Source organism: Callorhinus ursinus, unplaced genomic scaffold, assembly GCF_003265705.2.
Source record: "Callorhinus ursinus isolate GAN/ISIS: 27379988/994484 unplaced genomic scaffold, GSC_fseal_2.0 scaffold49, whole genome shotgun sequence".
In the NCBI taxonomy this organism is placed as follows: domain Eukaryota; kingdom Metazoa; phylum Chordata; class Mammalia; order Carnivora; family Otariidae; genus Callorhinus; species Callorhinus ursinus.
The window spans coordinates 4,657,768-4,670,679 of record NW_027397111.1 but is presented as its reverse complement, the minus strand read 5'-3'; the positions used below and the strand labels follow the sequence as shown (position 1 = coordinate 4,670,679).

The window sequence follows — 12,912 nt, the reverse complement described above, 5'->3', positions numbered from 1 at the left end:
AGTGAGTTTGTATTGCTGTCAAGGCACTCCTGACAGAGAAGGGTGTTGTGGGACTGGAGCTGGGTTTTCTGTTCATTAGCCTGGATCCCCCTCTGCGGGGATGATGAGACAGGTGGCAGGTGCAACCACAGGACCAGCGAGGAGTAGATTGACTGGCACTGAGATCTGCGTGTGTCAGGTTCTGTTTGGCTTTAGGGCATTTGCACACTTAGTATATTCCACTAACATCAAGATTTGTCTTTTTTGGGCATCTCAGTATCTGAAATGATTCAGCTCGTTTAAAAAAAAAAAAACGTTAACAGAGGAAGCTAGCTTTAGGTAGAGCATTCAGATGAGCAAATGGGGGCTCAGCTCAAGGAATGCCATCTGACCCGAGGCAGCAAAGCCCCACACTAATGCCTGGAGCCATTCTGTTGGGGACGAGGGATCCTGCAGGCTTCCTGGGCCTTCACCCTGTCCTTAAGCTGCAGCATGTGCCCTTCGAGATGATCCCAATGACCATGGACAACCCCCAAAAGCTGTTACATGAGGCCCATTGCTTTATCAGTTGAGAGCCAGAGGAATGGATAAAATGTACAGTTCTATGCAAGTGTTAGGCTCTTTTCCAAGGGGTAATGTAAGCTTTTTGAAAATTCACATGATGTTCCTGGCAGTTATGGGACCCAGTGGTGTTTCTACCTTGGGAGCACCTAACTTGATCTTTTTTAGAAGCCCCTAGTAGTTATTTTGTAGGCTTGGATTTTTTTTTTTTTTTTTTTTTTTCAATTTCTCCCAGCCTCTGGTACCTCAGCATGCTTATGAGTCACCTTTGGGTAAATCCGTACACATTGAAGCCAACTCTCAGCTGTGTCTTAGCCTGAACTTTCCCTTGACCTTCACGCACTGACTCTGAGTGGCAGCTGTGGTGGCCACTTTCTTTACTTTGGTGCCACCATTTTGTTCCTGTTCTGACAAAGTCTGGCCTGGTAGAGATTGTATAGACCTTCTGTGAGCAGCCAGGCATCTTGACATATTTACCAAGCATGAATCTCTGCCTGCACCATCAGGATCTGTCACACACCTGGGGGCTGACCGTTTCTCCATCTACACTGGGGAAGCCACAGAACCAGCTCAAAGGGGTTGGGAGTAGTTTTTGAAATGGGTGGACTGGTTGGTAATTGCCTTTCTAGATGGTTATCTGGGTCATACATTCCTGTTAAAATGTGAAAAAGACCCAGAGTCCTATGCATTCTATTGTACCCCATATTGTGTGTTTGTGTAAATATGTGTATTTTTTAATTGAAGAAGAAAAATACCCCTGCCTTTGTCCACAATTCTTTTAACAAACTGTTTATTGTTGTATCCAGGTAACAAGCATGGTAAGTATTTTCACCACATTGAGTATTCTGTATTTTAGCTGTGCTTGGCAGACTTTTTGGCTAGCTTTGTGTTACCAGCCTTGGCTTTTCTAGAAACGACCCATTTAGGAAAGGGAGAAACCACTTGCCGGGTAGCGTCCCCTGTGTCCTTGGCTATAGAGAGAACCCGTGTAGCCTTAGACCTCCATGGTGGGGGTACCTGAGAAAGCATGCGCCCCCGCCAGCATGCTGCTTGGCCCCGTCATGGCCCCCCACCCGCCCTGCTGCTTCTGAGCCTCCCCACCAGGTGTCTGCCAGGGCTCCCAGGCCTCGCATGCCTCCAGCAGCTCCTGGGACTGTGGCCCCGTGACAGCGCCCACAGATGGGGCCTGCCCACACCCTGTGGATGGTCCTACCCCAGAGCCACCACCCCCCTCTCCTCTCTCCCTCTTCCACCTGTATGCTTCAGTGCAGGGCCTTTTGGTTTTTTTTCTCCCTTTCCTTGAGTGTGTTAAGTAATTGGAGAAACCTCCCTTTGGAAGCTGGAAAAATAAATACACTGCCCACTCTTCTCAGAGGCTTCCCATTCTGTTGGAAAATGGATTAAAACATTTTTTTAAAAAAATGTTGCCACTGGGTAGTCTCCGTAAGGGTTCAGAGTACGGTAGGCTGAGTGTGTTTTAGCCTTTTGGCTGTGTTTATTCATCCGTGCATGTTTGCTTCTCCGGCCTCCTCTGTGGCTCTGGGTTTAGTCCATGTGCTCGTGGCTGTGCAAGTGAAGCTGCCTGGTAGCTATGTGTTACGTAGTAAGTCTGTGTGTCACTGTCACCTTCAAGGATCAGACAGCCAAGGATAAGGCCCTGCAGCACATGGCCGCCATGTCGTCGGCACAGATCGTCTCGGCCACCGCCATTCACAACAAGCTGGGGCTGCCTGGGATTCCACGCCCCGCCTTCCCGGGGGCGCCGGGGGTAAGTCACAAGCCCGTCCGGTAGGGGTGGCCCCTACAGGTGAGGGGCGGCGTGAAGCCATCCACCTGGTGCTTGTTCCTGGGCCTGGTGTGAGGGCGGGGAGGACCACCTGTGGTTAGCTGATGATGCCAGGTGCACAGTGGTGAGAGGGAGGGGGCCGGGAGAGAAAGCTAGAGGCTGGGATCCTGGGTCCCCACAGGCATGGAATTAGGTATCACTTTGCTGGTGTCCTTCTGGGCTGTGACCTGCTTCTGCTTTTTTTTTTTTTTCCCTGTGTCCTCAAGGCCCCTTTAAGGGAACTAACCGTTAAAGGGGCAAAGTATTCTATTACCGTTTTCAGTTTGCGTCTACCAAAGGCTGAGAAGTTAATGTTATAACCTCATTCATCTTCGCAATAATCTTAAATGCCTCTCATTGTTATTGCCGTCTTGAGGATGATGAGATTAGTGAGTCACAAAGCGAGTTAGGTAATGTGATCATGGCTGGTGCCATCAGGACTCAAACCCAGGGCCTGGTGACTCGCTCTGCAGCCCCTTCTACGCAGGCTGCCTGTCCCCAGGGGGTGGCAGGCACCAGAAGCCTCAGGGAGGTGCACAGCAAAGGGGGTGTCTGCATTGCTCCTCGGAGCTCTTGGCCTCTGGTTCAGAGCTCTGTCCTCTCCTGGCCGGGCCTGTGGCGCTGTGAGCTGCGGAGGCAGAATGTCACACAGGGAGCATTTGCGAATGGAGGGAGGAAGAGGAGGATGGGCAGGTGGGTGCGTGGATAAAGCGGCCGGATGAAATATTTGTGAGCCCCCTGTCATGTGCCCAGATCTCGGGTGGGTGTCAGGAGAACACGGAAGAGCTGCTGTCTGGTCCCTGCCCTCAGGGCAACCATCTGGAGGAGGAGCTCCGGGGAGGCCTGGGCTGCTAGGCCAAGGAAGCAGGTTGCTCTCTGGTGCACATCGGCAACCACATCTGCATCTAGACAGGGTCCCTCAGCAGCAGACGAACGATCTGAGCCCACTGTCTTTAGCAGGGGTTGCAATGTGTGGACGTCCTGAACAGTGCTTTTGTGTGAACTCACAATCCTGATGCCTCTTGCCTTTTGCCTTCCAGTTCTGGCCAGGAATGATACAAACAGGGCAGCCAGGATCCTCACAAGAGTAAGTCCGGGGAGGGGCTAGCAGTCACAACAAGGGTCTGGTCATAGCATCGCCTCGGTGGCGTTTCCCCAGGACCAGACTGCCTGGGAGCTTGTGGGAGAAAAGAGATTGAATCTGAGATCCCCAGAGTCATCTCCCATCATCCACTGAGGCCAGCAGCAGGAGAGAGACTGGAGTTGGTCTAGAGAGGCATAAACGGCTCACTGCCACCTTAAGTATTAGTGCTCACCTAGCTGGAAACAGGGAGAGGGGCCCCGGGCCTTCGTGGCTTTGGAGGGCAGAACCTGGGGTCTTCCTGAGAAGCCCCTGTCTGAGAGAGGACAGTGAAGGCGCTCCTAGAGCCCGGCCCATCCTGGCTTTCCTGGGGGGTGAGGGCAGCTAATCGACAGTCCTGCTGGTGCTTTGAGGGCAAGGGGAAGCTGAGGATCATCTGGAGATAAAAGCAGAAAGGAAGTCCTGCCCACCTGTTCTCAAAAAAGAACCGAAGCTGTTCGGCCAAGAGAGGGAGAGCCCGAAGCATGTCCCAAACCTTGCCTGGGAATGGTGACCCCTGACCTTGGTCACCACAGGGACGAGAAGAGAGATTTGATTAGATGTCACAGCATACGGGAATCAGGCTGATGTCTCTCCAGCTCATCCCGCTGAAGTGGTGTGAGGCCTGATGGTTTGGTCCCCAGCACCTGCTGGCTCCTCTCAAGCAGAGAGGGTAACTATCTCTGTCTTGGCGGAGCTCTGCCTGGGCTGTGTCAGCACCTGCAGGCCGGGAACCTTATGGGTGGTGGGGTGGGGTGCAGGTTGGGCCCCTAGCCCTGGGAGGCCAAGGCCAAACCTGGGGAGTAGCCACTGCTACAGGCTCGACTTCTGACTCTCCACCCCTCCCTCCCCAGCGTCAAGCCCTTCGTGCAACAGGCCTACCCCATCCAGCCAGCGGTCACAGCCCCCATTCCAGGTGAGTCTCCAAGGGAGTCCCCCTCGGAGGACCATCCTGTGTGGCTGGTGGCTGGGCCCGTCGCTTTGCTCCACAGAGCCTGTCCGCTGTACCTGCAGTGCCTTGGGCGCCCCCTCCTCACCCCTACCCTCCTTAAGCCTGGAACTCAGAAGGGTCACAGACGTGTTCAGTGCCCCCAGCCAGTTCCCCGGAGCTCTTCAGATGGGTTTTTAAAGGAAAGGGAAGCCAGCGGTGCCCAGCTGGCTTAGTCCGTAGAGCATGCCACTCTTGTTCTTGGGGTCGTGAGCTCGAGTCCCACATTGGGCATAGAGTTTACTTAAAAAGGGGGGGAAAGGATTTGGATATGTTAATTATATCTCAATTAAAAAAAAAAAAACCTGAAAAAAAAAAAAAGGGAAGCCCGATCACTTTCACCAAGGACCCTGGGTCACCCTTGGAAGGGGAAGTAGCTATGGTTCCTTCCTCGTCATAAACAGGCTGAATGGGACAGTTCAGATCTTGAGGGTGATAGGGGACTAGCCAGCCTTTATTATATAAGTAGGTTTCAGTTCCTTGTACCCTCTCTTTAACGAAGAGCTTCCAGGGAAGCCTTGACTAGCAACCCGGAATCTGGCCAGCCCACCTGACCCCCGCAACACGTGTGCACGTGGAGTCACTCCGTTGAACTGCTGTCTGTTATTGAGTCCTCTGAGAGGACATGCATTCACATGTTGTGCTCTGTTCCAGTGTCACGGAGCATTCTGAGTAATTCTGTAGTGCTGGTGACCACAGTCTTAAGGAAGGAGATGGGCAAACACAAGAAATTTCTTGGGGGATCCTTGCAGAATTCACTTCAGGCTGTTCAGCCACTCTGGCCTTGGACCCCAGCCAGCCCCTTGTCTGGGATGGGGGGTGCTCCAGCCCTTAACCTGGGCCGAAGTTGACATTGTGAGGAGCCCCCTAGCGTTGTGCCTCTGGGTCCTTGGCCAGAATCCTCCCACCACCTGACTTCATTCTGCCCCTGGACTCTGGTGGAGGGGGGCAGCCGTTTTGCAGGGCCCGGTCCCAGCACTGGCCTCAGGCCCGAGGGGAGGCACGGGGCCTGCTTTAAAGGTGATGATTGGTCTTTCAGGGTTCGAGCCTGCGTCAGCCCCAGCCCCCTCGGTCCCTGCCTGGCAGGGCCGCTCGATTGGCACAACCAAACTTCGCCTGGTGGAATTCTCAGCCTTCCTTGAACAGCCCCGAGACCCAGACTCGGTGAGTGTGCTGCAAGGTGTGCCTTGAATCCCATTCCTGTTCACCTTCACACTCTTCTGCCTTCCTTCTCCTTCCCCCCTCGCTCATGCCTGCCAAACAACCTGGGTCAGAAGAGCCAGACTTTCACTTAAGTAAAAAGGTATTTCTATTGACAAGCAGATAGAATTGTAGAGCCGAATATTTATGAGTGCTCTGGACCTCAAACTCCAGGGAGTGCTGGAGCTTGAAGGGAAAGACTTTAACAGGGCTCTTGTGTTTAGGAAAATTAACAGCAGGTGACGGTTCTTGAACCCTGACATGTGGCTGGCACCGTGGAAAGCTATTTATATATATGGTCACGCTTTACACCCACAAAAACCCCTAAAGTGTCGGTACCGTCGGACAGATGAGGAAACAGAGAGGTTAAGGAATTTCTCTGAAGTCACACAGTTAATATCTGATAGATTGGACATTCAAATTCACGTCTTTAAAACTCAAGCCTTAAGCATTTAGCTGTTGCTCTGTCCTGCCTTTGCAAGTCTATCTTTGCTCAAGATAGCAAGTGGTTCTCTTCTTACGGAGAAGTAACAAGCTGGTATTCTAGCAGTTAGGTACAGAAAGCAGTGCTTTATGACATAAGCACCAGTCACGTTGGCATCTGGACTCTGTCATTTTTGTTCTTTGCTGTCTTCCCTGCCCCGTCTAGTTCCCATCACGCCATTGTTTCCCAGCCCGGCCCATCACTTCCCATACATATGTGAGCCCCCCTTCTTTCCCACCCAACAATCCCCAGACCCTTTCTTCACTCCCACTCCTTTGCTGTGCATCTGTGCGTTGCATCTGTGTGTGGGTGAGCCCTAGGCAAAAATGCAGGAATCAGGAGTTTGTCTTCAGGATCCTCACCAACTCCTTTCCATGAGCTCTCTCTCACCCCACCGCCCTGATCTCTGGGGCTCCCGACGCGCAGAGGTCCCACGCTCTGTATGTGTTCACTGCTTTGCTGTCGCTCTGTCATCAGGAGAAAGTGTCATGGATGATTTCACCATCTGTTGTAAATACCGACATACTGAACAGTCGGAGGTGACCTCTCTGGGGTCTTTGTACTGTAGCTCAGTGGAAAGCCTCTGACTAGGGAGATGCCACAAGCCATCACCATCGTGGAGACTCAGTGGACCCCTGACATTTCTGTTTGTTTATGAATTGTGAACTCTGGGTAGAAAAATAGAGCCTGTTCCAAAATTAGGAGAAAAAATGAAGAAAGAGATGGAAAGTAGGTCATTAGGCCCATTGAGGCAGCTTATTGGGACGAGGAGGGGGAAGGCCAGCTGGATCGATCGCTCTTCTCGTGTGGCTGAGTGGTTTTATAAGAAGGGTGATGGTGATGGCATGAAATCCTTCTCTGTGAGAGGCACTGAGATATAAACAAAAACGACTACCCTCCTGATTCTTTGTTTCTTGTTCTTTCTGGAAAGCATAGGGGGTTCTTTGGCCGAAGACTGGGTGTCAGCCCAGCGATGCTTTTCGCTTTGCGTAACTCGTGTTGGTAGGACACCTCGTTGCTTACAGAGTACGCTGTAGTTGATTATTTCATTCTGTCTTTGTAGTGCTCCATGAGTAGATTCTGTTTCCCCCGTTTTACAGCTGAAGAAACTGAGGCCCAGACACATTAAACAATTTAGGATGGTTAGTGAATAAGCAGAGGGATCAGGAGCCCAGATCGATTTCATTATACTCTTTTCACTACTATAAACCACCCCCAGTTTTGAAGTTCTCTCTCTCCAGTCTACATATCTCCCGTGTGAGCCAATCTCTCTCTTTGCTTTTGACCGTTTTTTAAAGAACAGAGCTCTTCCCCGTTTCCCTGGTTAAAAGACGATAGAATATTTTATCACAAAAGTTTTATTTTTGTTTTTGTTTTTTTTTAATTAAAAAAGCCTATGGCAGCCCCCTCTTGTGACCGTTCTCTCCATTTATGGACCTATTAGGGCCAGGAATGCCCAGTTCCTCTTTCCGCTGTTAGCGTTTATTGGGCTTCACATTGAGAACCACTGGATTCATTCAGTCCAATCCGTAAATGCTTAGGAGCACCTGCACGTGCGTGTAAGGCGCTGCACAGCGCGGCACAGACGGGCACCGTGTCTGCCTGTGCGGGGTGTGACATGTAGCACGAAGACACACACGAGGTCATTGTGAAGTGTGGTGACTTCCATGAAGGAAGAGCACTGAGCGCTGTGAGTGATTAACGGGACAGGGCAGGCTTCCTTGAGGAAGTCACCCTTACCCTGGAAGGTAAGGAGAAGAATAAGGGAGAAGAACATTCCAGAGGTGATGACTCTGAGTGTAGAAAGCAGTAAGAAAGTTGGTGAATAGTTTCGTAAAGGCAGGGCCCCCCGCCCCCTTGGAACAAGTCCAGAGATACATCATGTTTCTTCCGTGTTTAGGATTACGCATGATAATCGGACTGGTTCAACTGGATTTGGCCTTTTACTGATGAATGGAAAGGTTTGGCTCTAAAGATTGGACTTGAGCACATGACTTCAGAGGCCCTGAAGTAAATGCAAGGCCTGCTGTGAGTCGACACCCTTGGGCCTCTTGAGAACATAACCATGCTTTATGGGGGGCATGAGTTGGGGACTGAAAAAAATTGGAATTCATTCAACAAATACTTTTTAAACACTTCCTACATGCCAGCCACTGTTCCAGGTGTTAGGGAACTAATCCTCATTCTCCTGGAGCCTGTGTTCCAGAGGAGAAGACGTGAGAAGTGCGCACGCGCACCCATTACATAAGATGATGTTAAGTGCTTCTGTGGAGTAACGGCCCTTCTTCACCATTTGAAAATTACTTGCTCTTTAGATTATGTATAATAATCTAAAGATAGAAAATGTATAATTTCAGAAAGTAATAATACCTTCTAATATATATGTTAGTGTTTCTGGCTTGTGTCATGATTTTTTAATTTTTTATTTATTTCTTAAGAATTTATTTATTTATTTGACAGAGACAACGAGAGAGGGAACACAAGCAGGGGGAGTGGGAGAGGGAGAAGCAGGCTTCCCCGCTGAGCAGGGAGCCCGATGCGGGGCTCGATCCCAGGACCACAGGATCATGACCTGAGCCGAAGGCAGACGCTTAACAACTGAGCCACCCAGGCGCCCCTGTGTCATGTCATTTTAAAATTAGGTCTATCAGACCGTGCCAACCAAAGCTCTATCACTGTTGTGACATCAGGTTGTTACATTGTAACATGTGTGTCACTTTTGATGTGGCTTCCCACATTCCTATGTCATAAACACTTAATTTGCAGCACGAATACACTTGTTTTCACAAAAACGCTTATTTTGCAGTGCATTTGCACAATTTAATGGATACAAATGAGTACATGGGGGATTGTGAATAATAGCATATGAATTTATTTAAGTAGAAATGTGAGGGTTTGAAGGATGGTTCTCATGTGAGAAGGAAGTGAGAGGACCTTGGGAGAAAAAGGTGATTAATTGAAATGGGATTCATCGAAATCAATAATTCACAAAATTATTTAAAGCACTGTGACAGTGTCTCAAGCACCAGCTTCTCAAGTTGCACAATGTGTGCTTTATTTTGCAAACACAGGGTGCTGATACAATGAGTGTGTAATGGCACTTCAGGACCAACGTCACACTGAAAAACTTGGAGCTTGTGGATGGGTTCTTTGGTTCTCAGACTTTCTGTGGCTTCTCAGACTTTAATTTTACTCTTTTTTTTTTTCCAACGACAGGAGAACTTAAAAGCCATCTAAAGTAAAATCAACTGCTGCCTTTTAACAAAGCTGGATATACAGTATTTAAAATACAACATGAGACCTTAAGCTTGTTAATTTGATAAGGGAGCCAGCAAAGTGACAACTACTTAAAGGTCCCCAAACCATTTCAACTTTGTGTTTGTTTTCTCCGAATCTTTGTCTCCATACAGACATAGACACACAGTTTCCCCTACCTGCTTCCAAAGACTTTGGCTCTTTGGAGTCAGGGAGCTTATAGGTAATGGTGACAAACGCCAAACAAATTAATGAGCTGGGTGCTGTGCTGGTTTTCATGAGTGATCTCTTTCATCTTTGTCACAGCCCCATGAGGTAGGTAATTCTGTTCCTTTTTATGGAAGAGGCCTGGAGAGATGGCCTAAGCTAGTCCGCGGCCGGGGCTCGAACACACGCTTGTGTAGCAGCAAGGGCAGGAGGAGGACCTGGTTCGCTGGGTCCCCAGGCTAGGGTGGCCCCCCTGGTACCAGCCATTCTGGAAAGTCACTCTTCGGTTGACGACATACGTGCCCATCGCCACCACTGAAGACGTCGTCACGACTCCCCTGTCCCTGGTGGCGCTAACACCGGTAGACCCGCAGGACAGTAGTGGCGACCGCGGCACCGTGCATCATTTTATTTAATCCCGGGAGACAGCGTGCCCCATGGTAGCCCGTCAGCTGTCATTGGAAACAGGATTGCGGCCCAGGTCTGTTGACCGCAACCCGAGATGATGACCAAAAGGCTGCAAGAGCCGGTTGTATCCGAGATGCAGCCTGTGGCCCGCTGTAATCTGTAAGGCGCTAAGGAAGAGTCGTCTGGGGGATGAGCGCCCCCTGCTGGCTCTGCATCGTGTACGAACCAGACGGTAGCATTGCCCCCCAAATCGGGGGTTGTTTACATTGGTGGAAAACCAGCAAGTCAGTCCCTCTGTTACCTCTGGCTCCACTTGAAGCTAAGAGAAAAACAGCAGAGGGTGAAGAAAGGAAGGAAGAATCTAAACAACAGAGACTATTTTAGAAGTGGTTAGTAATGCTTGGAAATAACGCTTTACTACATGATTTCAGTGTTGCATAGCAAAGGACTTCAAGTGTTCAGTGCAAGATCCTCCACCCAGCGTGGGCCATTTAAAAGCACCTTGCCTGAAATGTGGCCAAGTTAGGCAGCTGCTCCTTTAGGCCAATGAAAATCTGGGCTCTGCGTGTGTGTACGGGGAGTGGTTTTCCTGATAAAGCCTAGCAGCCTTCCACCACCCCTACCCGGGGCCATGGCAGGTGCCTCCGGCCACGTTCTGCTCTACAGCTGGCTCAGACTTCCCAGGCACAGCATTGCACATTTCATGCCTGTGGTGTGCTGGATGCCGGAGCGAGCAGCTCCATAAGCAGGAGGCGAGTGTGTGCGTTTCCTTAGGTAGGAGTTCCTACAGCCAGAGAGGGGGAGACCATGGGATGGAGAGGGAGGGACAGGGTGGTGATTCTCTTTAGATTTTGAAGCAGCAGGGTCTTGCAGAAAAAGGAGGTGCATTCTGTGAGGGGTACAGGAACAAACTTGAACAGGGAAGGCACAGCTCAGCTCACTCTAGGAAATACCTTTATATATCATAGTAGTGACAGCCACCAGCACTTCCTGAGCTGTGTTACAAGCACCGTATGCCAAGTATGTTGACGTGGATCCTGTGCTTCTCTCTAGTCTGTCAGTAAAGGAACAGAGGCTCAGAAACATGAGGGTATGTTATCAAGATCCATCGCCAGGAAGTGGCCGTGCCAAGGTTTGGCTCCACTCTGTGTTCTTAACCACCTACCTGTACTTTTGAAGAAATAAAGAAATTCTTCAAACAGAAAGACAGCTGCCTTCCAATGTACGAGCTCCCTAAGCACAGGCTGGCTGTCACAGTGCCCTTCGCGTTGGGTAGAGAGTTGGGCTGGGTTTTCCCTGAGCTCCTTTTCCAACTTCTGCTGCTGTGATTCTTCTCAGGGTTTGGGGCAAAGAAGGGAAAGAAGCAAAGAAGGTTTCCACCTGGGCTTTGAACACATCTCCCCTCGCCCTGTAGTGGCAGCATGTTCGTTTTAGTGGAACGAGAAGGCTGGTATCTGGCTAGCTGTGTGAGATTTGGGGCAGAGGCGCTCAGCCTGACTCTGGTCTGTGTGTGGGCACTAATGTTCTCATGGTATTGCTCTGACGGTTACGGGGAGTAGCGTCCCTGGACCACACCGAGGACGCCGCAAATGTATTTGCGACCTGAACATCTTGTAGTAATGTAGCTGAAAATCAGGCCAGAGACATGGAAGGAACCAGGCTTGAGAGGACATGCTCGCCAGGTGTTTTGGACCCTATTGAAATTCAGGTGGAAACCAGAATATTTTTTTTTAATTAATTATGATTTGAATATGTAGTAAATTCACACAGTCCAAAATCGATAAGCATAAAAGAATGGAGAGAGACTTCCCTTCCTTCTAACCACTGTTATTAGATTCTTATGCATCTTTTTGTTTTTGAGAGAGAGAGAGAGAGAGAGCGCGCGAGCCAGCGGGGGAGGGGCAGAGGCAGAGGGAGGATTCCCCACGGAGCAGGGAGCCCGATGCGGGACTCCATCCCAGGACCCTGGGATCATGACCCGAGCTGAAGGTAGCTGCTTAATGGACTGAACACCCAGGCACCTCTCTTATGAATCTTCCCAGAGGTTTTAATACATATAGAGCATAACGTGAATCTGTATTCTCCTATCTCACTCCCCTTTTGAAAGAGAAGCTGTGGTCTGATGTGTGTTTCAGGAAGCTGACAGGTCAGAGAGTGGCTGGGGTAGGGAAGTGACTTTCTGGTCCAGGTGTTGGGTGGCAAGGACCAAACCAGGGCAGCGGCCTGGCCATGCCCAAGGGGGACAGAAAATAGGGAATGTCGGGGGAGAGACATTGTGTTGAGAAAACTAAAAGGCCTTGGGGACTGGTTAGCTGTGGGAGGAAGAGTGTAGTGGAGATGACTATTTTTGGGACCGGGGATGGTGCTGTAATTTGAGGAGCCGTGGAACAGAGAAGGAAGCAGGATTGGAAAGAGCCGCCTGTGTGATGATGCTCTCACCTTTTGTTGAAATAAACTTGCTGAAATGGGTATTAGAAACAGAGAGGCTCAGAGAGTTTAAGTAACTGAGCCCAGGAATCAGCCCATCGATGGCAGGGCTGGAGATTGGAAGTTTGTCTGAATCCAACGCCTGTGGTTTGAGGAGCTGGAGGGAAGGTGGCAGCGATAAACACCCTTTGGGGGAGGTCTTATGTACCAAGTGCTTTTTCGTGGATTCCCACCCAGCGTCACGTGAAGGGGACCAACCAGGAGTGGAGTGATCATCTGAGAAGAAGGATGCTTCTCCCAGCACCTCCCCTCTGGGGAAAGAAATGGCAGGCCTCTGAGGGAGAACACCCTGTAGTCCTACAGATCACCTTACTCTTCTCCGTAAAGGCGGTTGGTCAATGTGGCCCCAAGAATGATTTAATTTTCCTATTTTTATAGCTCCTTTCCAAGGCCTAAAG

The 12,912-nt window shown here is 50.1% G+C and overlaps 1 protein-coding gene across 11 annotated transcripts in view; it reads left to right on the top strand.

Annotated features, from left to right (window-relative positions):
* The window catches only part of TEAD1 (TEA domain transcription factor 1), a 255,127-nt gene that overhangs the window by 200,081 nt on the left and 42,134 nt on the right, over positions 1-12,912 (top strand). For all 11 annotated transcript variants that reach the window (XM_073882902.1, XM_073882905.1, XM_073882898.1 and 8 more), the window contains 4 exons: positions 2,174-2,308; positions 3,406-3,452; positions 4,340-4,401; positions 5,513-5,637. In XM_073882902.1, the coding sequence (XP_073739003.1) occupies positions 2,174-2,308; positions 3,406-3,452; positions 4,340-4,401; positions 5,513-5,637 (369 nt within the window). The remainder of the gene's footprint in view (positions 1-2,173; positions 2,309-3,405; positions 3,453-4,339; positions 4,402-5,512; positions 5,638-12,912) is intronic.